Source organism: Aptenodytes patagonicus, chromosome 14, assembly GCF_965638725.1.
Source record: "Aptenodytes patagonicus chromosome 14, bAptPat1.pri.cur, whole genome shotgun sequence".
Lineage (NCBI taxonomy): Eukaryota > Metazoa > Chordata > Aves > Sphenisciformes > Spheniscidae > Aptenodytes > Aptenodytes patagonicus.
Window position 1 is genome coordinate 17,302,922 of NC_134962.1, and position 21,683 is coordinate 17,324,604.

The following is a 21,683-nucleotide window of genomic DNA, read 5'->3' on the forward strand; positions in this document are numbered from 1 at the left end:
CTCCATTTACAATGACTCCAAAAATCAGTTATGGACAGAGTTTGATAGATACAGTACAGTTCTCAAATCTTTTTTGAGTGACAGTAGAAAATTTACATCGAACAGGGAAACCAACTGAAGAGCTCGAATTTTCTACTAAAAGCTCCAACTTCAGCCCTTGACTGCCACTGGAGCAGGAGTTCCAATCTAGTATGACAACCAAACATATATAGATGGAATTATTGAACCTCTTCCTCCCTGTTCTGCAGCATGACCGGGACAGACTGCAAGCACTTAAAGAAAAACTGGTATGGGAGAGAAGACTCCTTCAGGAATCAGTCACAGCCTCCGAGACCCGAGCAAATACAGCAACAGATATGAATCACTGCCTTGAACAAGAACTCCAAACTACACTGTCTATCTTAAAAATTAAAAATGAGGAAGTGGAAACGCAGTGGGAGAAAATCCAGACGCTACAGAAAGAGGCAGCAGAGGTAAAAGCTTTGCAGGAGAATCTCACTCGTATGACTGCCATCCTGTCAGAGAGGGAGGGAGAAATGAAGTTATACCAGGAACAGATGAGAATGCTGGAAAAGCAGAAAGAAATGCATAAAACTACTCTCGATCAGGTTATTAAGGACATAACAGAGAAAGAACAGAAGACAGGATCCCAGCAAGAACAGATACAGGAGCTGGAGAAGCAGCAAGAAAAACAAAGGATTGCTGTAAGCAAAATGAACAAAGACCTGGAAGAGAGAGACCGGGAGATCAGATCCCAGCGAGAACAGATACGGGAGCTGGAGAAGCAGCGAGAAATGCAGAGGACTGCTGTCAGCAAGATGAGCAAGGCGCTGGAGGAGAGGGACCAGGAGATCAAATTCCAGGAGGGGAAGATAACGATTCTGGAACAACACGGTACCTCACAAGTGAGAAATCTGCTCGTGGATCTTGATCATATGAAAGGGAACTTGAAGGAGAAAAACATAGAGCTTATGTCTCTGACCCAGCAGATCCAAGAACTGGAAAAGGAGAGAGAACAGGTGAAATCTCTGCACGCAAGCCTTGAACACCTGAGGGCAGTTCTTAAGGACAGAGAGAGTGAGTGTGCTTCTCAAAGGGAGCAGTTCAGGCTCTTCCAGCAGTACAAGGATCAGCGAGAGGGGCACCTGCAAGAGCTTCATGGTAAAGTAGAAAAGATGACACTTGCTTTATCTAAAAAAGATCAAGAGCTTGAGTCACAACAAAAGCAAATCCAGGAAGCTGAAGAAGTCATGGAAATGCAGTTAAGAACTGTCCGTGACCAACTGGAGCAGACCTTAGAAACCTTGAAAGAAAAGGACAGGCTCATAGACATCCAAAAGCAACAAACACGGAACTATGAGGAAAAAACAGAAGAACGGATGAATGTCTTACAGAGAGACTTAGAACACGCTAAGGCAATACTGAAAGAAAAGGATTTCATGATTGAATCTCAGAAGGAAGTGATTGAGACCTTCCAAAACCAAGAACAGGACTCTGCACAGCAGAAGGAAATTCTGCATCATCTTCAAGTGGCACTAAAGGAACAAGAGCAAGAAATTTTATCCCTTAGAAAACAATGTGAGGCATGCAAGGAAAAGGAGGAGAAGCGTGAAGCTGAGCAAACAAATCTTCAAGCAACAAAACTGACTCTGAAAGAAAGAGAAGAAAAGATAGAGGCTCTGGAGGAGGCTATCTCTAAGCTTCAAGAGCAAAAGGAGGAGGCAGCGATGCAGACTAAAGCCATACTGCAAAAACTAGAATATGCTGAACCTTCTCGAGAAGCTAGAGATCAAGAGAGGGTGTCTTTGCAAGAGCATGCCCAGGACCTTCGAGAGCAGAAGGAGTTAGAAGGCAAGCAGGCCAAGAGCCTACAGCAGGATCTAGACGAAATGAGCCACGCAGTGAAGAACCACCGCTTGGAGTGCCTCAGGCAGACAGAGCAAATGAACACGTTCCAGCCTGGTGAAGAAAGCATGAAAGTAGCACTAACATCATGCCAGAAGCAAGTGAATCTGCTTGAGGAAGCGGTGAGGAAGAGAGATGAAGACAATGAAACTCTTCTGCAAAAACTCCAGCGCCAAGAAGAAGAACTGAAGACCTTGCAGAATCTCCAGCTTAGGCTAACCAAGAAGAATGAAGAGGTTAGACACCACAGAGAGCAAGAGAAGCTCCTGGAAGCAGCCTTGCCTGAGAGGGAACGAGAGACCAAGGCTCAAGGTGGGCAAGAAGAGTTAGAAGAGGAAATAAGAGGTCTTCGGGAAGATCTCCAGCACGTTCGGCAGACTCTGACAAAGAAGGATGCAGAGATCAAGTACCAGAGAGGCAGAGTCAGGTATTTAGAGGAGACTCTGACAGGCAGAGAACAGGAGCTTAGGAGGCAGAGTGAACTCCTGAAACAACTAACATCAGCTTTGCGATGGGAAGATGAAGGCGAGACCCTAAAGAAACAAATCCAGAAACTCCAGAACTGGGAGGCAGAGGAAGCAGAGAAGAGGAAAGTTCTCCAGGAGAGAGACCGTCTCTTGAAAAGGCAGGAGGAGCTAACCCAGCAGCTGGAAGATGAGAGGAAAGCAAAGGGGGAAGAATTGGAGCGTGTGGTGGCTATTTTGAAGCGGAATGAAAGCAGAGAAATCGAATGGAAAGAGAAGGCACAAGCACTGACTCTTGCCCTTACCAGGAGTGAAATGGCCAATGGGACTCCGAGGGAAGAAATAGCCATCCTGCAGAGTATGGTTTCAGAGAGGGACAAGGACCGGTTTCATCTTCAGGTAGGCACTGTGGCTGATCATCAGTCAACTAAAATGTCTGTGAAGGATTCTAAAGACGTTTTCCATAAAGATATGGGAATATATATTCCCATACATATATGACCTGCTTGGCCAAAGAAACCACGATTGCGGCCAGCAGGCTTGCCTGTCTTTCTAGCTCCGTCCAGAGCCCATTCACCTGCCAGAATGTTTTCTGTCAAGCCCAGAACTACTGGAAGAGCTACAGAGCTTGCCGTTAAAATTAAAGCAAGTCCAAAGGTTGGGGGTGGGTAATTGGTTCTCTCCTATCTAGGCAAGCTTAGCCAACGTCTCGCGGTTAGGATTTGGCATGGAAAGGAAAGGGCACAGTTGACCAGACTAATGCACTAAACTTAGTAGAATTTTGTAACGATGGCTGAACAGCAGCTGCACTGATGGCGCTTAGAGGATGCTTTCAGAGACATCGATTTCTGAGGTACAGCTTTTCCGGTGTATTGAAAAGAATGGAATTCGTACCGTTGCCTGATGAGGTTAAAGGCTTCACTGCACATGCAGGATGTACTTGTGCCGCAGTCCAAAAAGCACGAAGGCAAAGTTGTGTGGATTTCTCCAAGGTGATCTGACTCGGGTACTGCTAGTGGAACAGCTGCAACAGCCTGTGCTGCAAACTTGCCTGGGACTCTGCCAATACTTTTAGCATTACGTTAGTCCACAGGCATGTAGAAACTGCTACTAATAAAATACTGTATTTATGCACTATACAGTTGTACATGACTTGAGAAATATTACTGCCAGCCTGATCAGGATGATGACGGGTATTGTGATCTGTTGATGGGAAGCAGACAAGGGCAGGGAGCATGAAAACAATGGGAGATTGCAGTTGCATCCGTATAGATCAGGTATGCAACAGCATTAGATCAGGTAATGCGCTTGCATCCGTATAGATCGGTATAGTGCTGATATCAAGACTACATTTATAGATGCTGTCAGAGAGCGCTTCAAGGAGCACTTGATGAACTCATCAAGAAACCCACGAGGGGGGAGGTGGCTCTTGACTAGGTTCAGAGCAGTGCACAGGGCTTGGTTGATAATGGGATTTTTTCAAAGAGCAGTTCTGTAATGATGATGTAACAGGTAAAGGGAATAGAGAACAAAACCTTGGCATTTTATCACTGCAGAAACGCATGCTTCACCCACATGTTGTTTGGTTGTCCGAGGACAGAGCGTAGAACTACAGATAGGAGGATATACAGTGAAGGTCAAAGAGGATGACCAAAGATGTTAGATAGCTTCCCTAAGAGCAACATGTCGATGTGGAAGTCTTCATGACGGACAAGAAATGGCTGAGAGAGAGGGAGCTGGAAATACTACAGACCTTTGTGAAAGCATGAAGTGGCTGAATAGGAAACGAATGTTTCCAGTCTCTCTCGGGAGGAGAAGAAGGGACTTGGCACTGTCCATTCCTGAGTCCGGTCACTCTCCCCGACGTGTTGGTTCTGGCCCTCCTAACCTTTATGTGGCACCAGCTCACGTAATCTCCTCTCTGAACACCCAGCAGGCTATCGCAGAAGGGGAGCAGCTATCGTGGCTCTCGGAGAAGAGACTCCTGTCGCAGCGGCTGGAATGTCTGCAGCGAGCAGTTGCAAGGCTGGAACATGAGAAGACGGAGCTGAAGCAACTCAACGCTGAGCTCAGGAGGACTCTTGAGCAGGTAAAACAGGCTCTCATTGCCTCTGCAAAGCCTCACGGTCCTCTGGAACACAACACGTTTCCACAGGCAGCACTTTGGGGTCCTCTGTTTGTCTCCTTCCCTCTCCCACTTTCCCCTGTGGACACACACTTTTGTATTCTCTCTCTCTTCTGGCACCCCGCTGCCTTCACAAAGGCACATTCACTCCGGAACCACCCTTCTTGCCCCAGCGTCCCCGTACACACCCATTTGACTCTCTTGTGTCAGGAACTGTTTCCTCTTGCGCTTTCTCTTCCATAGTCTACATCGAGTGCTTTTTGCCGCCAACGTTCTCTGGTGCAATTAACGGTCTCTGAGCAGACATCTCCTTGCCATGACGTCCAGAGGTCCTTTTGCTCCTTGTTTGGTGGCAGGTTTCTGTGACCCTTTCTCCTGTCCAACGTGCAGGTGGAACGTGAACGGAGGAGACTGAAGAGAGATCACGGTGGTCGGTCACTGCCAGATGCATGCGGCTTTTCTCTCTCTGAGTCTGACCAGCACAAGATGCCTGCTTCTAGACAGGTGAGAACAGAATCTTACTTGGTGGGAGGAGGCTCTGGCCATACGGAGCAACGATGGCAAATCCCAGTGGCAGCAGCCCCCCAGTATAGACCTAATAGAAGTCAAATATAGACCATGGCCCTGACCAAACTGGAGGCAAAAAAAAGAAATCCTTGCATTTTCTTCACAGGAGGAGTCTCACGCTCGCTGCAGTCGATTAGCTGAGTTACAGAACCAGGTGAGGAGTAGGAAAGCTCTCATCAAAAGCCACTGTGGCTGTACTGATGGGCACAACTTTGCATGATGCCACAGCCCAAGTTTTGTTTGGCTGTCAGGAAGTGAGTACATCAGGCAGTGTCTACACCAGGTAGTACCAGTTAGACACACCTCTTGGCCACGGCCAAACAACATCATTCACCTAGGTCTAGTCTCTGACTTGCCTAAAGGGCAAGTGGGAGAAGGATTGGAGGAAATTCAGAAAACTGGCACTCGCCTGAAAGTAGAGACTATTCTAAGGATGTTCCCCTTGAGCTTACTCATCTTGTTGACTGTTTCCATTTTCCCTTGACTCTGTTAACAGTGGAGCTTGCATCATATCAGAGCTCCGGGGATCTGAGGCAGTGCCAGAGCTTATAGCCTTCAGGCAATCGTTAGTGTCATACTGCTATGCTGTGCTAATCGTGATCCCAGTATCGGACCGAGTCAGAGACCTAAGCACTGTATGGACATGGGTTTTGTCAGTGCAAGAACGTACATTCCAGCTACTGAAGCCTATTGCATCCTTTGACAGTGGTCTTGGCAGTAGCAGCAGTCGCCAGACGTCTCTTCCGTGTACTTTTATGGGTCTGGTACACCCTGGTCTCCCTGAGGAGGCGAATCTTCACAGGCGCTCAGGGCGAAATGCATATAATATTTGTATCGGTAGACTACATGATGCTTAGCTCCGGCAAGTGAGCTGAGAATACTGCTGAAGCCATCAAGGTATATCTTAAGGATGTTTTCACCAGGAAGCCTCAGTGTCCGAAGTTCTGTTGCTACAGATAACTAACTGAACCCCCTTCCCCTTGTGACTGACTGTTGCGTCTGCCTGCACCGTGGACCCACTTCAGCAGTTCAGCAGGAAAACGGAGGTGCTCTGCTCAAAGAATAGTCCTCACCTGGCTGGTTAGGGCACTCCTCTGGGCCTGGGAAACAGCAGAACTGGAACTTGATCTCCCACTTCCTGGGAGATGCTCGTAGCAGCAGCTGGCCACTTCTCCCACTCATACCTCTGGGTTACCTACCAGAGCGTGGGAGGGTTTTTCAGGCTTGCAAGCCCAGTTTCACAAAGGTGCCCTTATTATTTCAGACAGAAGGTCAGATCTGTCCCTCTCTTCAGTGGTGGTGGTCCCCAGCCTATGCACAGAGTTTGTTGTGAAGTCCCTTTGATGTCTTACTTTCCATGTGCATCTCCTCCACTCCAGAGCAGGCAGAGGGCAACATGCCAGAGCTGCTGTGGCTGCACTGCACTGCAAACCTAACAGGAGGTGAGAGCAGCTGGGTCTCTCCCACCAAAAAGCCCAGCAGGCAGAGCTCCGTGTTGTCAGGAAAGAATAGAATCTGAGGCGTTTCAAGGCCTCAGCAGTCCTGTAAGGCTCTTTTCCCCCCTGGGCTTTGTTCATCAGGTTATGCTCTGCTCCTCTGTGAAATGCTCTGAAGTTAGGAAAAATGAGAGTTTGCTCCCTTTTCATGTGCTAGCTGTCACGTTTTTAAGCTGGATCGCAACAGAACAGTTCTTCAGTACCTTGTGTAACCAGTAGCCCTCCTGCTGAGGAAAAAGCACGTGGAACTAAGGTGTCGGTAGCCCGAATCTCTCTTTTGAGAAAAAGAGTTGGGTTACTAAACCCTGTAGGAACCTCTCTCCTTAATATACATGTAATGTCTCGGTGTTGTACACGTGAATGGTATGCCAGAAAGAAACTCGGAGCTGTTGATAATCTGAGTTTGGTTCAGGGTGACTCTGGGAACCTGTTACTTCCCATTCCACAACGACAAAGTGTTTGTCAGGGCTGGAGTTAGCGGGTGCGTCTTCCCCGACGTCCGCAGATGGTCCTAACAGCGTGGGCTTGCCTGAGCTCGGCCTTTCGCCTCTTTCAGGTGTCCCTTCTGCAGACGCAGCTGGCACAGGAGCGAAAATACAAGCAGGACTATATTGAGTGCTGCGCCAAGACCAGCCAGGAGCTGTCAGACCTTCACCAAGAGCTGTCTTACTCCTTAGCAGCTGTGGTCAGGGAGCCCAGAGCTGCTGTTCTGGAAGCAGAGACTCGGAAGCTGGATCGGTCTCTGAACGTTAACTTGGCACTAATATCTCTGGACCATCAGTCTCCTGAGAGACAGCCGTTGCATTCAACTGCCAGATCCCCCAGAAGCGATGACCTGAGGTAACAGGACCAGCGTACAACAAAAGGCCTCAGCAGGAGCCAAGTCGGGGACCTGCTGTACCAGGTGAACTGTGGCAGGGGGCTTGCTTCAAGCACGAGTCCTGAAGTAAGATAAAAGTGCAGAGGACAGCGTTCACCAGCAGGTTCCCCAGCAGAAGCAGCAGAAGGTGGGACAAAACCGGTGCTGGCTTGTGTGGATGGGGTGAGTCGTAGGCCTGGAAAAGCCTACGGTGAACCTGAGGTGAACCTGAGGAGCAGGTAAAATGTCTTCCTTTTCCAAAGCACTCCATCACAGCATGCCTCGTCAGTCTCCACACAGCCCTCCACATTAGGTTGTTCCTGTCAGTTTCTGTACTGTATACAAAGACTTGTTGTCTGGTTTTATTTCTTCAATACACTTATTTCTCCAAAACACTGCTCAGGCTCTGAGCAGAAATCTCCTTGCAATGATGTCCTGTTGCTCCTCTGCTTTCTTCAGCAGCTGCTCCAGGTGGGCTTTCTCGGCACAGAGCTCTTCATTTGTTCTTCTACACAAGTTCAGCTTCTCCTGGTCAGAGATCTTTGCTCTCTCCATCCCGTCCACTTTTCCTGACAGAACTTCATTCTCTTGCTCCAGCTACAATCACAGAGGCACAGAGGAAATAAAATACAGTAAGAGTTACTATGAAGAAGGTTTGGCTTGGACAGGAAAAAGACCAACATTTCCATACTCAGTCAGTCATACTGTCGGAAGGCAAGAAGCCTGAGCAGAAGCAGCAGCTGGAGACGAACACCTGGCAAGATCTTTGGCAACTCTGCTCACCTGCAGCACAAGTTTGTTCAGTTGCGCTTTATCCAGTGCAAGAGCTTCACTGATACCGCTCGTGTTCGCTGTTGCAACACGTAGTTCAGCTATTTCAGCACTCAGCTAATAAGCTGAGCCCCTGTCAACTCTGCTACCGACCGCTCTGCCTGGAGAGACAAAAGAGAACAATTTCTGTGACCTGAGATGAGGAATGAATAGCAACACATTCTAAAACATCTAATAATGACGAGAACTGAGATAAAATATGAGCAAAGTCTGTGCTGCAGAAATACCTCTAGTAATAAAGTGCTCAGCCTCCAATGGTCAGCTGAGAAGAACACAGCATCTCCTTACTCAGGAACCAGCCAAGAGGGAAAGCACAGTAGAAGTCTGTCTTTTATAGACACAACAGGAGTCAAACATTATCAATTCTTGAGTCTTCCAGTTAGGTATACTGGAACTGTCAATATGGATGGATAAAAATTGAATTAACCCAGCAGAGCCTGACCTTTCTCTTCAGTTATCTAAAGACAGAAAAACACCCTCCCTCAGTTTCCAAATTACGTTTCCTTCCGGGCCTGGGGATTATGACAAACCAAAAGGAAAGCAAATTCGTATTTAATGACTGTGCACAACAACTTTCATCTAGGATGGGTACATATGTATAAATACAGAACCAACATCAAAAGAACATGAGACCAAAGGTTACATAAAAGCATAGAAAAACATCCACGCAAACAACAGTAAGTGAAGCGAAATAAATCTCACGGGGATTTAACATTCATGCAGGCAGAAACAAAAAGTAGAAAGGACAAAATAACTTTTTTCTTACAAGTGGACAAACTTTTTTTTTTTTTAAACACAGTTTCAGTTTTTCAGCATTTCCAGTGTTTCTTGTTCCTTCAGACACATGAATATTGCATAAAGACAGGGAGGAGAACGTGTGTTAAAACAAGTGAAATGTCCGACACTTTGCAAAAAAAAGATTATCAGGAGACCATCAGAGGTCCTTTGGGCGTAAAGATTACCATGGTATAAGGATATTTAAGAAATAATTCTGGGGTCACATAAGATTTGGGTAATGCATTTTTTTCTGAGAAAGCCTGAGATCTTAGGGGCTTGATTTTCTATGAAAAACCCTGAGGACATTTAGAATGCCAAACACAAATGAAATGCGGTTTGAATCTTACTTCAGCAGATGTTACCCTACAATGAGATAACACACTTGCATCTCTTACGAGCATGAGATTCATAGGCTACCTGTTTCAAAACTTTGATTCCCATTAGTCAATATACGGGTCTGCCTTAAAACACATATACGTACCATATTGCCAATAAATAACTCAGAATATCCAAACGTGGTTGGTAACTAAGAAAACCTGACGTTCAGTAACTCTTAAGAAGGACCTTCACGAGGCTTACCCACTCGCACAGTATTTAAAAGTGAAAAAAATTGGAGAGCAATTGCTGATAATCTGATTTCGGTGGCTACCCATTAGCATTCTCCTGATTAGGAAGGTAACTGAATTTAGTTAATGTTAGCAAACTTGTATGTAACTTCCATCTTTTTTTTCCTAGTCTAAACAGGACCTCTGGTCTTCTCTGTCTTAATGGAAGGACTTCTGCCAAGCCAAAGACAAAGAATCAAGGCTCATGGATGTGAGAAATGGGATGAACTCCTCTGGGCGAGGCTGCTCCCTGCCTTTTACCTGTATTCCTCTCACATTCAGCTGGTGCTGTCAAACCTCACCTTATGATGAGTATTAGAATCTATAAAGCATTATTTCAGGCAAATGATTTCTGGGGACAAAATATGAGTATGCAAGAACACAAGCATAGGCAAGGAGAGAGAACTGTGTATGGAAAAGGAAGCCCCAACAAGAAATGAATAATCCCTGAAAAATAAGACTTCCTCCGGGACACATCTATCCTAGGGCAGCTACTCAAACAAAATAAAAAGGACACGAAGACTGAGCTACACGCAACTAAAGCTAACATAACTAAACAGAAATATAATTGCACCTTATGCAGTGCTGGTTCTGGTTTGCATGTGTGTTAGCCCCGTGTCTCCTCTTACTTCTTATTCTACTTTCTGAAAAAAGCAATTTCAACTTGCTTCTACCCAGGAGAGAAGTTACAGTTTTGAAGATGTTAACACCAAGCACACGGCAAAAGTTCAGAAGCTCAGATCAGAGTTACATTTACGGTCACATTTACAAAGTGCTTCTGAATAGGACCCTTCGCACTGTCACAAAGACGCCTGTGCAGATTCCCTAGCTGGAGATCTATTAAACAACAGTAACCCTCAGGATAAGGAGAGAGTAACAGCGCAAGAAACTGAAAGGCTGGTGTGCTAGCTTCAGTATTTGAATAGCACCATAAGTACGGACTCGCGACTAACCATCAGTTGTACAAACGTGGTACAGCTACTCCAACATGAGGCAAGGAGAGGGGTGCAAGGGAACTTTCCGTAGTACTGACATTCTTGCTCACCCCCCCATTCTCTACCGATTCAAGTCAGTAGGGAATAGAAGGCAGGAGCAAAAATACTGTGAGTCATCACAGCTTTGTGCCAAATAGGTCTAGTGAAATTATTATTTTTATTGGAACGTTAATGTGGTTTATGATGATAACAGTTTGGAATATTCAGTCTTCTCTTAGACTTTCAACTTTATCCTGCGTGACATTCTGTTAAGCGTATTAATAGGACTGAGCATTAACGTAGACCTTATTAAAGGGATCAAAAATCACATGCACAGACGTTCTTATGTGGAATTATCATCCAAACGGGATACTTCCAGGGGAGCTCACAGAGCTTTGACCAATACTGGTCAAGATCTTTATCTGTAACTAAAGGGGTGTCCTGGTTTCAGCTGCGATAGAGTTAATTTTCTTCCTAGTGGCTGGTACAGTGCTGCGTTTTGGATTTAGGATGAGAATAATGTTGATAACACGCCGATGTTTTAGTTGTTGCTAAGTAGTGCTTACACTAGTCAAGGACTTTTCAGCTTCTCATGCCCTGCCAGTGAGAAGCTGGGAGGGGGCACAGCCAGGACAGCTGACCCAAACTGGCCAAAGGGATATTCCATACCATGTGATGTATATAAACTGGGGGGAGTTAGCCGGGGGGCGGCGACTGCTGCTCGGGAACTGGCTGGGCATCGGTCGGCGGGTGGTGAGCAACTGCATTATGCATCACTTATTTTGTATACTCTTTTATCATTATTATCATTATCATTATTTTCCCTTCCTTTTCTGTCCTGTCAAACGTCTTTATCTCAACCCGTGAATTTTACTTCTTATTCCCGATTCTCTCCCTGATGCCACTGGGTGGGGGGCAGTGAGCGAACGGCTGTGTGGTGTTTAGCTGCCTGCCGGGTTAAACCACAACAGTCCTTTTGGCGCCCAACGTGGGGCACGAAGGACTGAAATAATGACAGACCAGAGCGTGTTAAGGCAAACTTGTTATAAGCATTCATTACCTTGGTTTAACGGTCGCCATTGGTCACAATGTTGATTGATTTACTCTCAAAGTTGTCGTGCTTGCTCTCCAAGTTGTGTTATGTAACACCTTACTTGCTGTATATGTTCCCTGTTGGGCTGTTTATCACCTCTGGGAGCTGGGTCAAGGATATCATTTTGCTGCACTGCGTAACACTACTGGTTTATGATGTGATAAGATTTTTGGTCGTGAGACTGATTTTTGTATTTGTACTTTCATACACTTGGACTCGGCATTGCCGTCATCTCCGTACCTCAGGAGCCACTTTTCGGAAACTATTAATAATTACACCTTTTACCTTTTCTCCTCGGGGAACCAATCTATGGGGGAGATGGGGGCGGACACTTTCCCCTGCTCCTTCACCTTCCCTTTCTCAGGCCTTCTTTCTGTAAATTAAAAAAAAAAAAAAAAGATTACGAGGAAAGGTTATACTGAGGCAGAAAACAGTCTCAGCTTCACGTACAAAAAAAAGACCAGGCTCTGAGCTGTCCATTTCCCTCGGGGGTCAGGGAAGACTCCTCGGTTGTTGGTTGGTGCCATGAAAACATTGCCCAGGAAAAGGTTGGACAAAACAAAAAAAGCGGGGGGGGGGGGGGGGGGGGGAGGGGGGAGGGGGATCAAATGTTACAAATAACTAGGAAAGCAAGAGAGAACAAAAGGAAGAAAATCATTATGCCACTGCCTACGTCATGCTTAGCCTGGATCTTAATCCTGGGTGCAGTCTTGTACCTCCAGACAGAGCTGAACTGAAAGAGGTTCAGAGAAATCTAGCAAGGAAGCTCAGGGGTCAAATGGCTTCCACAAAGGACCATCTGCGTAAGCTGGGACTCTTCAGCGGGGGAAAGGCATGGCCTGTAGGCTGGCCCAGGAAACGTCTACGACATCCTGAGAGGCAGGGAGAGAGCCCGGGCAGCGACCATTCACTCTTTTCCAACAGAGGAACAAGGGCCATCAGATACAGCTAGTGGGAGCAAGCAAGGGAGGGGAGGTGTTTTTTCTTACAGCAGAGCAGGCCTGCTGAACGCCTTGCAACAGGGTGTTGTAAATGCAAACTGTTTACATGGGTTCATGGCGAGATGGGAAAAGTACCTGAAAAGAGAGCCACTGAGGACTCTCAATAGACCGTAACAGATGCCGGAGATCCCGAGAGCCGAAAACAGTTGCACATGGAGAAAAGTATTAGGAGCCTTTATTCCTCACTATTTAACGTGACAGAATTCCCAGAAAGCGGAAAGTTTGTCTGCCCATCATCCCTCCTCCTGCTCCTTTTCACTGTCCTCAAAACACTAATATTCCTAACTCTGCCTCCAAAAGGTCTGCAGTTACTATATAGTCCCTTCTGGTTTTTACCTGTATTTTCCCCAGTGTAAGCCCTTCATTTTTCAATTCAGTTGTGCAAGACTTCCGGGGCACACGCAATTAGAGAGCTATCCTGACCTCACCCCCTCCTCCATGTACACAAAGTACTTGCTCTCAGGACGGCCAGCTTGCATTCACGCCTATTGCAGAGAACAGGTGCAATGCAGAGATGCTTCTCGTTAACGTAGATACATGCTGTGAAGTTGTAAATCCTGGCTGTAGTAAGGTTGCTGTTGTCATGCTAGTTTAAGCACATAAAGCAAGTTCTGCGGGAAGGAGTGAAATATTTCATTAGGACAACTAATACTGTGGGGAAAAGCAGGCAAGGTTTTTGCACAACAGTGCTTCTTCATTTCATCTTTAGAAACTGCTCAAAAGCTTGCTAGTTTTTCTCCAAATACACCAGCTACTCTCACAAAGCACATTCACGTTCTCCTCCCGACCTTTGCCTCAGTGGTACACGTTAAACTGGAGTGAGTGAGAGGAAGGGGAAAAAAATCAGGCTGAAACTAAAGCTCTTTCTGAAGCCTTTACTACAAACTTCACGCTTCAAAGACTTGATCAAGGGAACTGCAAACATTCCATTAAACCACAAGTCTTTTTAATCAAGTTCCCGTTAAAGATACAAGGCATAAACTACCACTATTACTCTGGCCACTGTGCATTTATATAGATGCTTGCGGAAGTCCCTTACAACTTACACGTTACTCTGAGAAGTTCTGAACTGCTTTAAAATTCTCCTGAGATACTCTCCAAAATATCCCTTCCAGAGATACTGATATTCAGGTCCTGGACTGAACACCTTACTCGAGGTCGTTTTACAACAGAGCAGCAAAGTTTTATGGAACAAGTGAGACCGTTTCTGGGCAGTCTCTCATTCTCCTCCAAGTTCTCCCACACCCGCGCGGCGGCACCTCCAGAAACCGGTTTCCTATTTGTTCACGATGGTTCTAAACCTCTGTAACAAAACTTCAACAACGTCCTCCCCACTGAAGCAGTCCTGCTACTGTTATGGATAGCAATGCAAAGATATTCAAAGAAAACGGTCAGATACGCTTGGAAGCTAAAGGCCACAATAAAAAGGAAAAGAAAATACCATGTACATGAGACCGTTGGAAACTTTTTCCCGGTGCAAAGTGGAAATTTCCAGCTACCTGCAGGAGATAGTAGTCCTTCATTAAAAGGTCTCAATCTATATAACTAAAGCAGTCGTGCTGGTGCTTGGATTTTTAGATTTTTGTTTAAACAAGACAGACACCAAGCAACTCATTTTCATAGGTGACAATATCAGCAGATGTTGTCCTAAAAGAGGTATGAATTTCCCCTGTTCCTCACAGGCAGTCATGTGGAAAGCCATAACTACATACTGATGTTGATAATAACTGTTTTATGCAAATTATTTTAGTGGACATAAAAATGGGAAGAAGGAGGAATTAACTCTACTGGGAGGGAACTGACTGTTGCTGCAGGAAATACAAAACAGTATCACGGAAAAGGAGTGGAGAAAGTAATTGAGGGGGAGAGTGAGCAGGGTAAAAAAAAACCCTTAATACAATACACAACCGTGATCCAGTGTATACATCCGTGAAAATAAGCTGCATGCAAAAATAAAGCACTAAGCCAACAAAACCAAACCAAACCCAAAAAGAAAAAGGTTGTTCAAACTTCATCCTGGAATTTGAAAGGGATACGGATATTAGGTGCCAATCCTCACTGACGCCTACTAGCAATCATACACGCTCTCCCCTGGAAGATCTGAATGGCCCAAACTCACGTGCTACGTGAGGCATTCAATGTCCGTGCAAACCTATTGCTTGTGTTAACTGCAGACCTGATGAGAATGGAGATGTGCAGAATTCCGAGTGCATAACCATGGTCCCCAAAAATTTCCCCAGTGACACCCACCCTTGGACCCTTGCTACCTCCAGCATTCCCCTTGGAATCTTTCGTGCTCATCACGCTTTGTGACAGAGGGTCCCATAACGGTTTGGTACCCATGATAATGCTCAAATCACAGTGTCTGGCTTCGTGAGTAAAAGGTTGACTTTCCAGAAATAAAGACTGTAGTCTCCAGGAAGAGTACACAAATATGTAAAAAAACCAGAGCTTGAATTAAAAAAAAAAAATTAGCCTGGGCCTGACTTCTAGAAGGTACCTGGGTACGTAATTTGCACGTCCAAGTGTTCTGGGTTTGGTAACCCTTCAAATGACAGGGTAGTTACATAGTTATTTGGTATACCTCCTACTACTGTTCCATACACCAGTTGCAAAAAAAACACTCCTCTGAGCATTTCCAGCTTTGACAACCAACTCAAATAGTCTTGCTTCCACTGTTTTTCTAAAGAAGATAACATTTCACTCCCTCCAGCACCTCTGCTGGCAAGCTGTTGACTACTGTTATCTCCAGCATCCACTGGTGGCCTCTGTTTTAAGACTAGACGGGCAGGTGGGACAATCTAACCTCAAAGAAGCTGCCTCTCCTCCTCCAGAAACCTTGGCAAAAAGACTCGCTAGCTGGACGGCAGGAAAAACTAAGCTTCTCCAGCCAGCGTGCTTCCTACCAGCCCGCACAACGAAACACAGGATTATCCCCTTCCCGCTGCTTTTCCTGACTCTCCTATTGAACCCCCTTACAGGCACAAGTACCCTGCTGAGGCCAGGGGTTATCATATTACAGTGCCGTGAACACCTAAAGCTGGAAAAGGAGAGGAACTCTGCCTTTTCACAGTCCTCACCATCATGCAGCACGTTTACAGCAAAACCCATCTCTCACCTTGTTGACCTCTAGGAAACCATACACCTGGCAGCCCTCGTTCTTCTGCTCTTGCATTTGCTGGCTAAACCCTTCCCTCTTGCACTGCTCTATGGTATCCGGCTTCTTGAAGGCCCAGCCTCGCCGCCTGTATGCTTCTCTGACGTCGTCACAAGTATTACAACACCTGCAAAAGCACAAGCACCATCTTACCATCTCTATCGCTAGAAAGAGATGCTCCAGCTCAGGACTTGAATCCTTGGCGGATTCTTCTTCAACAAAGCAATAAAGCAAACATCAGGGACTGGACCTTGAAAGCTGGTCTAATGCTCCTGAAGGAGCTCAAGCTTCTTGATGTACTTTTCGAGAGTTTGGCATGAGGATGCAAGCTGTTTGAATGCAGTTCTTGAGTCTGAAAAGGGCTCTGCCTGTCCATTTAGACAGTCACATCACTCCTTGGCAAAGAAATTTGCTCCAAAAACGACATCAGTGTCCCACAGTTCCGAGTAGTTTGGAACTCCCCGTGTGAACAAAGCATCTGCCTGTTTCTGTTCCTCCTTTTCTCTGTTTTTAGGCCAAGACCGTCAAAATGGGAGGGAGGGCTAATGGCAAACTTTCTTCCTTACTTTTCTACCTCTGGATAACACCTTGGTCACTGGAAAAACCAGTTTTCTTTCTTGGTTCCGTGTTTTGCTGGGCCAAACAAGAAGTTGGAGGCTGGAATCATGAATCCCTCAAGATGGAAACACCTCTGGGGAAGGACCCAACTGGACAGACAGGATAGACCAAGTTACTAAAGAGACAATAGCAGCGAAGGATAGTCCAGAACCTATGGACTATCACAGATCCATTCTTAGAGGAATTTGCAGGTAGGACAAATGAGAAACACCAAGCGACACCCGTTGTTTGTGTGAGCGATGAATGTCTGGTCTTTGCTCCTGTAAGGATGCAGAGCCTGCAGCAGGAGTGAGAAGGCAAGGCCATAACCGGGTTTTATTCCAAGACAGCTCACGTAACAGTGAAATAATTTACACAGCTCCCCTCTGGACACCATATAATCCCAGAAAAGATACAGTGTCCTGAGATACAATCTTTGTGCTACTGCAAAGGCAGTGCAATTTGCACTGCCCTTATTAAACAGGCACGTAGACAATGTAGACAACCTAACTCTGCACTGCACGTTCTTAACAATCACGAGTGCAGCTTCCAAAGACATACCGAAACCACAACAGTTCTCATCATTCTCTGAACACGTGCCCGGGAGGATTTCGTTGCACAGACCTTCGCAGACATTTGAAAAAAAAAAGAAAAAGGTGCATGCAACATAACAGTGCAAATTCAAGTGCTAAGAAGATATGAAAAGGTGTAAAGGTTACCGAATGTCCTCTGACTCTGCCCCATAACAGCCCTCGCAACAATCAGCATCCCAAGAATTTGGATCAAACACTTCTTCTCCTTCTTCTTTCCCCAGCTCTAAGACAAAAGAGGATTCAAAGTGATGAGGCATGTCTAGAAATGCTGTCTTGTACTCTTGTTTTGTTCTACGCACAATAACTGTTCTACACATGAATGCAACGATTTTGTGTTGAAGCTGTGCATCCCGCACCCAAAGCCCACCTGAAATGGTAGGCATAGAGCCTGCTGAGGTGTCAAATAAGACCAATTAACAGAGTAGCGTTTGTCATCTCAAGAACACCCTCCACAGAAAGAACTGGCTATCTGTAAGCCTTCCTGGAGCATCGACCAGATGTTACTTGCATAAAGGCTTTGTTAAAACATTGTCTAAAGTAGACCCAATCAGCACATCGCGACTGATACAGGACCTGTTACACAAAATTTTAGATAGTTTTTGTGCCCAGACATTAAATCTGTAATGCCACAACCTGTGAATACAGAAAGGCTGCCAAGTGACACAGCAGTAAGAACACTATCACCACATTCCCATGACAACTGGAGAAACCCGCGTACCTACGGGTATTGTTCAGCTCTTGGCTTAGTTTAGCCTTTCAACTTCAACAACAGAAAAGTTAAATCCGAGTGATACAAATCAAAACATTTAGTTTATGCTGATACACAGAACTACACTCTCTCCCAGAAAAGGTAATAAGGAGCTCATGTTTTGGAAAGGAAAAGTCAGGACAGTATTACTGTTAGACTGCAACACTTTGCCAGAATCGTTTGTATCGAAGTACAACAATGAGTCATAATACGCAAATAATGTAGAGGAGAGGTTTATGTAGCCAAGGACCACTTACTACAACTCGCAACCGATAAATCCACTAAAATGTATTTATCAGGTATGCATTACCACACACAAAGTAAATGCAGTAAGGTGCAAGTTTAGGCTTAAGGGTCGAGTCACTGGAGCCTTCCCTGGAGAGAGGCTCTTTCCTCTAACCACGTCGTCCCGTTTGTCAGCCCACTGTGATTTAAAGATACAACCAAAGCCAAGTTTTGCCAGAACAGCTGCTTGATTTCTAGTCATAAAAGACCGCTAATAACTCAGCAGCTTTACTCCTGAAACGCACCCATGAGTCCCTGTCATAATTTCAGAGGGACTAGGCAAAGATTTGCCTCGCAAAAGTAGCAAGCGTTAATAGGAGTTTGTCTGATCCGCCAGCTTAAAAGATCTGGGTGCTATAAACTCTTCAAGAGTTTATGGTGTTTAAATGCTTTTCAGCTGTCACTCGTTCCCGTGAAAGTCAGAACGGGCATACAGTGATGGGAAGACTACCAGAGCATCCATCCAAGAAAGGCAGAATAGCGTCTTACTGTGTCTCTCGGCCTCTGGAGTCGCACGATTGCCAGCTTTATCCAAACGTTGCTTAAACAGATTGTGCTCCACATCCAGCTGCTGCTCCCCTGCTACGTCCGTGGCATCGATGCTCAAATCTGAAACCCACGAGCAAGGGAAGTGGTCTATAAACGCACATTTGTTATGGCCCGAGGCAGGCTGAGGAAGCCTTCAACCAGTGAAAATACAGAATCTTTTCAGCCAGGGGAGATAAGAACGTGCCAAACTGGAAGAGTGTGTATGGCTGGGGCCAAGTGACGTATGGGGAGTAAGATGCACATTGCAGCACCCTAAATGATCCCTCCAAATACGGGGTTTGGTTTGGTGTACAGGAAGGACTGTTTCCAGCTGCCACAGAAATCATTACCCTGAAAGGTAAATACACGTAAGGCAAAAAACCAAAACCCAACCCCTCAAAGCCCATAACCATTTTCACAAACACCGCTTCAGGAGTTAAGCTTAAAATTGGTTGAAAGCTGCCTCCCACCTCTACCCCCTCACCCTTCCCCCTTCAACATCAGCACATTTCCTCGTGATCCCTTTTCACAAAGAAGATTGAGAAGGTCTGTGGTCTCGGCCTGGCGTCGAAGCGCCACGATGCACTTGCTGGCTACACGCTCTCTTGTAAGACTCACAGCTTCTCTGCACAAAACAGCAGAGGCTTCCAGTCTCTCCGGCCTTCCCACGCCCTTTTAAATGCGAAGAAGGCAAAGACCAGCAATCTCTTGGGTGGTCAGAAGGAAGTCAGACTCACTACATTTAGAGCCCAATGCATTACCCAAAGGAATTACTACAACAGAACAAGAGGGAGGGCAGATTGGTGGACAGTCGGACAACGTGCACAGCAGTAATACACAGTAAGATTTGCACAATTTTCAATCGCTTCATCCTGCAACTTTATTTTGAATTTAGTTAAAAGCTAATCAGATTATTAACGCTCATTCTGATTTTAAAAATTTTGGAGAAAGGTTACCACGTGCCATTGGCATTACAGTCAGAATTTAAGCACAAAAATCACAGAAGAGCTATCCCTTGTCCAGTAACTTCCAAAGGAGACTAAAGCTTTCCAACAACAATACAGTCAAATCTTGAGTCCCAAGTGAACTCCGTGTCAGCTTTTTCAGTATTACTGCGCCCTCTGACAAAGTACAACACCATACAGAAGTGTAAGTGGGTTTATAGCTTATCCTCATTTATAATCTAGAAAAATACTACTGCCTGACTGGAAGCGCTGGTTTAAGTGCCCAGCGGGCCTGGCTGGAATCACTGCCTAACCTCAAGGGATCACCAATGCCTCCCTGTCCGTGGCCCAAGCAGCAGTGCAGCACTCGGAAGCACCAGGCACGCTGAGCCTCTCGGGCCCTCGGCAAGGATGAAAATTATCCCAAATATTCAGAAGTCTGACTCACAAGCACAAGGCGTACGTGGAAAAATAACATCTAGGTCGACCTTCAGTTTCTCTCCCCTTGATTTGCCAACGTACAATTCCGGATGAACCTAGGAACAAAGAAAAAACAGTCTCCTGTTTCACTTGGAAGGAAATCAAAGGGCCTCTTTCCCTCGACTGCTCTGCCTCACGAGCTGACTTTTAAGAGGTGGGATTTGCGAGACACCTGAGCTGCTGCTGCCTCCCACACCTTCCATGGTAGCTAAGCACTTGCCATTTGTAAGACTTCAAAAAAAGAGAGTAATTTGGGAATCTTAAAATTTGGGGTGGGGACGGGGGTTCCTGCGGTTGCTTTCTTTTCTTCGTATTGCCTGCTTGTAGACGGCGGAGACAGCAAGAAGAGATCTTGAGACGCTCTCCTGCGACAGCGCTACAGGAGGCCGCAAGCCAACCTTTGCGCCAAGCGGCTTTCGGGGGAGGGCAGCCCGCTCCCATCGTCAAGGCGACCAGCCGGGGCAAACAAAAAAACCCCAACAGATCCGCAGCCGGTGAAGCTGCTGCGTGGCCAGCCCGGAGGAGGAGGCGGGAGCTCGGCGGGGGTGCGGAGGCACGGCAGGCCGCCCCGGGCCGCAGGGCCGCCTCTCCACTGGGGCACCGCGGGCAGGAGGCAGCACCAGTGGACCGGGCCCACCCCGCCGCCGCTACTCGCCTCTTTGGTGAGGTAGTACTGCAGGTCCGAGAACAAAGGCACCACCATGATGAGCCCGCTGACAACCCTCACTGCCGGGGAGGCGAGAACCGCCGTCAGCCCCGCCGGTCGCGGCCGCCCGCCCGTCTCGCCTCAGCCCCGCCTCAGCCCGCCCGCCGCCACCCCGAGCCGCTGCCCCCCGCCGCCGAGCGCCGGCCCACAAGGTCCCCTGGCCGGCCACCGCCCCACAGCAAGGCCCGGGCCCGCCCGCCGGCCCCCGGCCGCCCTCAGCGCGCCCGCTCACCCAGCGCGCCCCCGCACGTCCTGACCCAAAAGTCTTCCAGGGCCTTGGGGAAGGCATCGAACCGCTTCAACCGCCACAGCGAGTCCATGGTGCCGTGCGGCCCGGAACCAAACCCGCCTTCAGGCGCCGGGCCGGCACCGCCCCCGCCCGAAGCCGGCCAAGGGGCTGGGGCTCCCGGTCTCCTCCGGGGCGGGAAGGTCCTCGCTGCCGCCCCGCCCTCTTCTGACCCTCCCTGGCAACGGCCCCCAGGCCTCTGAAGGACACCCGAGAGACGCTGACTGTGCCGACATCGGTTAGCTGGAAAGGGCTTGACACCCAGGCGAAGCTGCGGGCAGAGAGCACTTTTCACTCGGTTTGACATCCTCCCCGCCCCATCCATTGCCTCCGTCTTTGGAAGGTCTGGAGTTTGTTACTAATGTCCTTTTGAGAACCACCGAGCTCTCCCTCAGGCTGGCTGTTGCAGCAACAAAGCGGAAAGCAAATCATCTCGGGAGAGTACCGGCGCTTTCTGTGAGGAAGGAAGGAGGGAAGAAGGGAAGGAAGGAAAGAAGGAAAGAAGGAAGGAGGGAAGGAAGGAAGGAAGGAAAACCCACTCTCTTGCCCCACCTTCGATCCCTGGCGTGTACTCTTCACCCCTTCATTTTGTTAACACCTCCTTTTCCCTCTGTCATCACAGGGACCGGCTATGAACTCGAGAGGTTAAATCAGACAACAGC

The 21,683-nt window shown here is 47.1% G+C and overlaps 2 protein-coding genes across 4 annotated transcripts in view; one reads left to right on the forward strand and one right to left on the reverse strand.

The window, feature by feature from the left end:
- Positions 1-10,933, forward strand: part of LOC143167055 (uncharacterized) — a 31,295-nt gene extending 20,362 nt beyond the window's left edge. The window contains exons 22-27 of the mRNA XM_076352088.1: positions 249-2,768; positions 4,303-4,458; positions 4,885-4,998; positions 5,168-5,215; positions 7,114-8,924; positions 9,760-10,933. Of these exons, the coding sequence (XP_076208203.1) occupies positions 249-2,768; positions 4,303-4,458; positions 4,885-4,998; positions 5,168-5,215; positions 7,114-7,401 (3,126 nt within the window). The 3' untranslated portion in view covers positions 7,402-8,924; positions 9,760-10,933. The remainder of the gene's footprint in view (positions 1-248; positions 2,769-4,302; positions 4,459-4,884; positions 4,999-5,167; positions 5,216-7,113; positions 8,925-9,759) is intronic.
- Positions 8,269-21,135, reverse strand: LOC143167053 (endoplasmic reticulum-Golgi intermediate compartment protein 3-like). Of its 3 annotated transcripts, none has more exons than XM_076352083.1 (7): positions 20,993-21,135; positions 19,998-20,085; positions 18,567-18,686; positions 17,171-17,267; positions 15,816-15,981; positions 11,982-12,069; positions 8,269-8,348 (listed from the first exon to the last, which is right to left on the reverse strand). In XM_076352083.1, exons 1-6 carry the CDS (start codon positions 21,053-21,055, stop codon positions 12,043-12,045), a joined length of 561 nt encoding a protein of 186 aa, XP_076208198.1. In that variant the 5' UTR covers positions 21,056-21,135; the 3' UTR covers positions 8,269-8,348; positions 11,982-12,042. The 3 variants fall into 3 exon arrangements, with proteins under 3 accessions (XP_076208198.1, XP_076208199.1, XP_076208201.1); XM_076352084.1 differs by having other exon boundaries at positions 20,968-21,063; XM_076352086.1 differs by lacking the exon at positions 20,993-21,135 and adding an exon at positions 20,685-20,792.
- Between the last annotated feature and the right edge of the window lie 548 nt (positions 21,136-21,683).

What these genes read in the sequence shown, in the direction of transcription:
- LOC143167053 (XM_076352083.1), bottom strand. Translation starts at nt 21,055, where the DNA reads ATGGACTCGCTGTGGCGGTTGAAGCGGTTCGATGCCTTCCCCAAGGCC. An exon ending in AGGCCCTGGAAGACTTTTGG is followed by an intron (nt 20,086 to 20,992) that starts GTCAGGACGTGC and finishes CTTTGTTCCTAG; the next exon opens with GTTCATCCGGAATTGTACGT. An exon ending in GCAGAGTCAGAGGACATTCG is followed by an intron (nt 15,982 to 17,170) that starts GTAACCTTTACA and finishes GTGCTTTTGCAG; the next exon opens with GTGTTGTAATACTTGTGACG.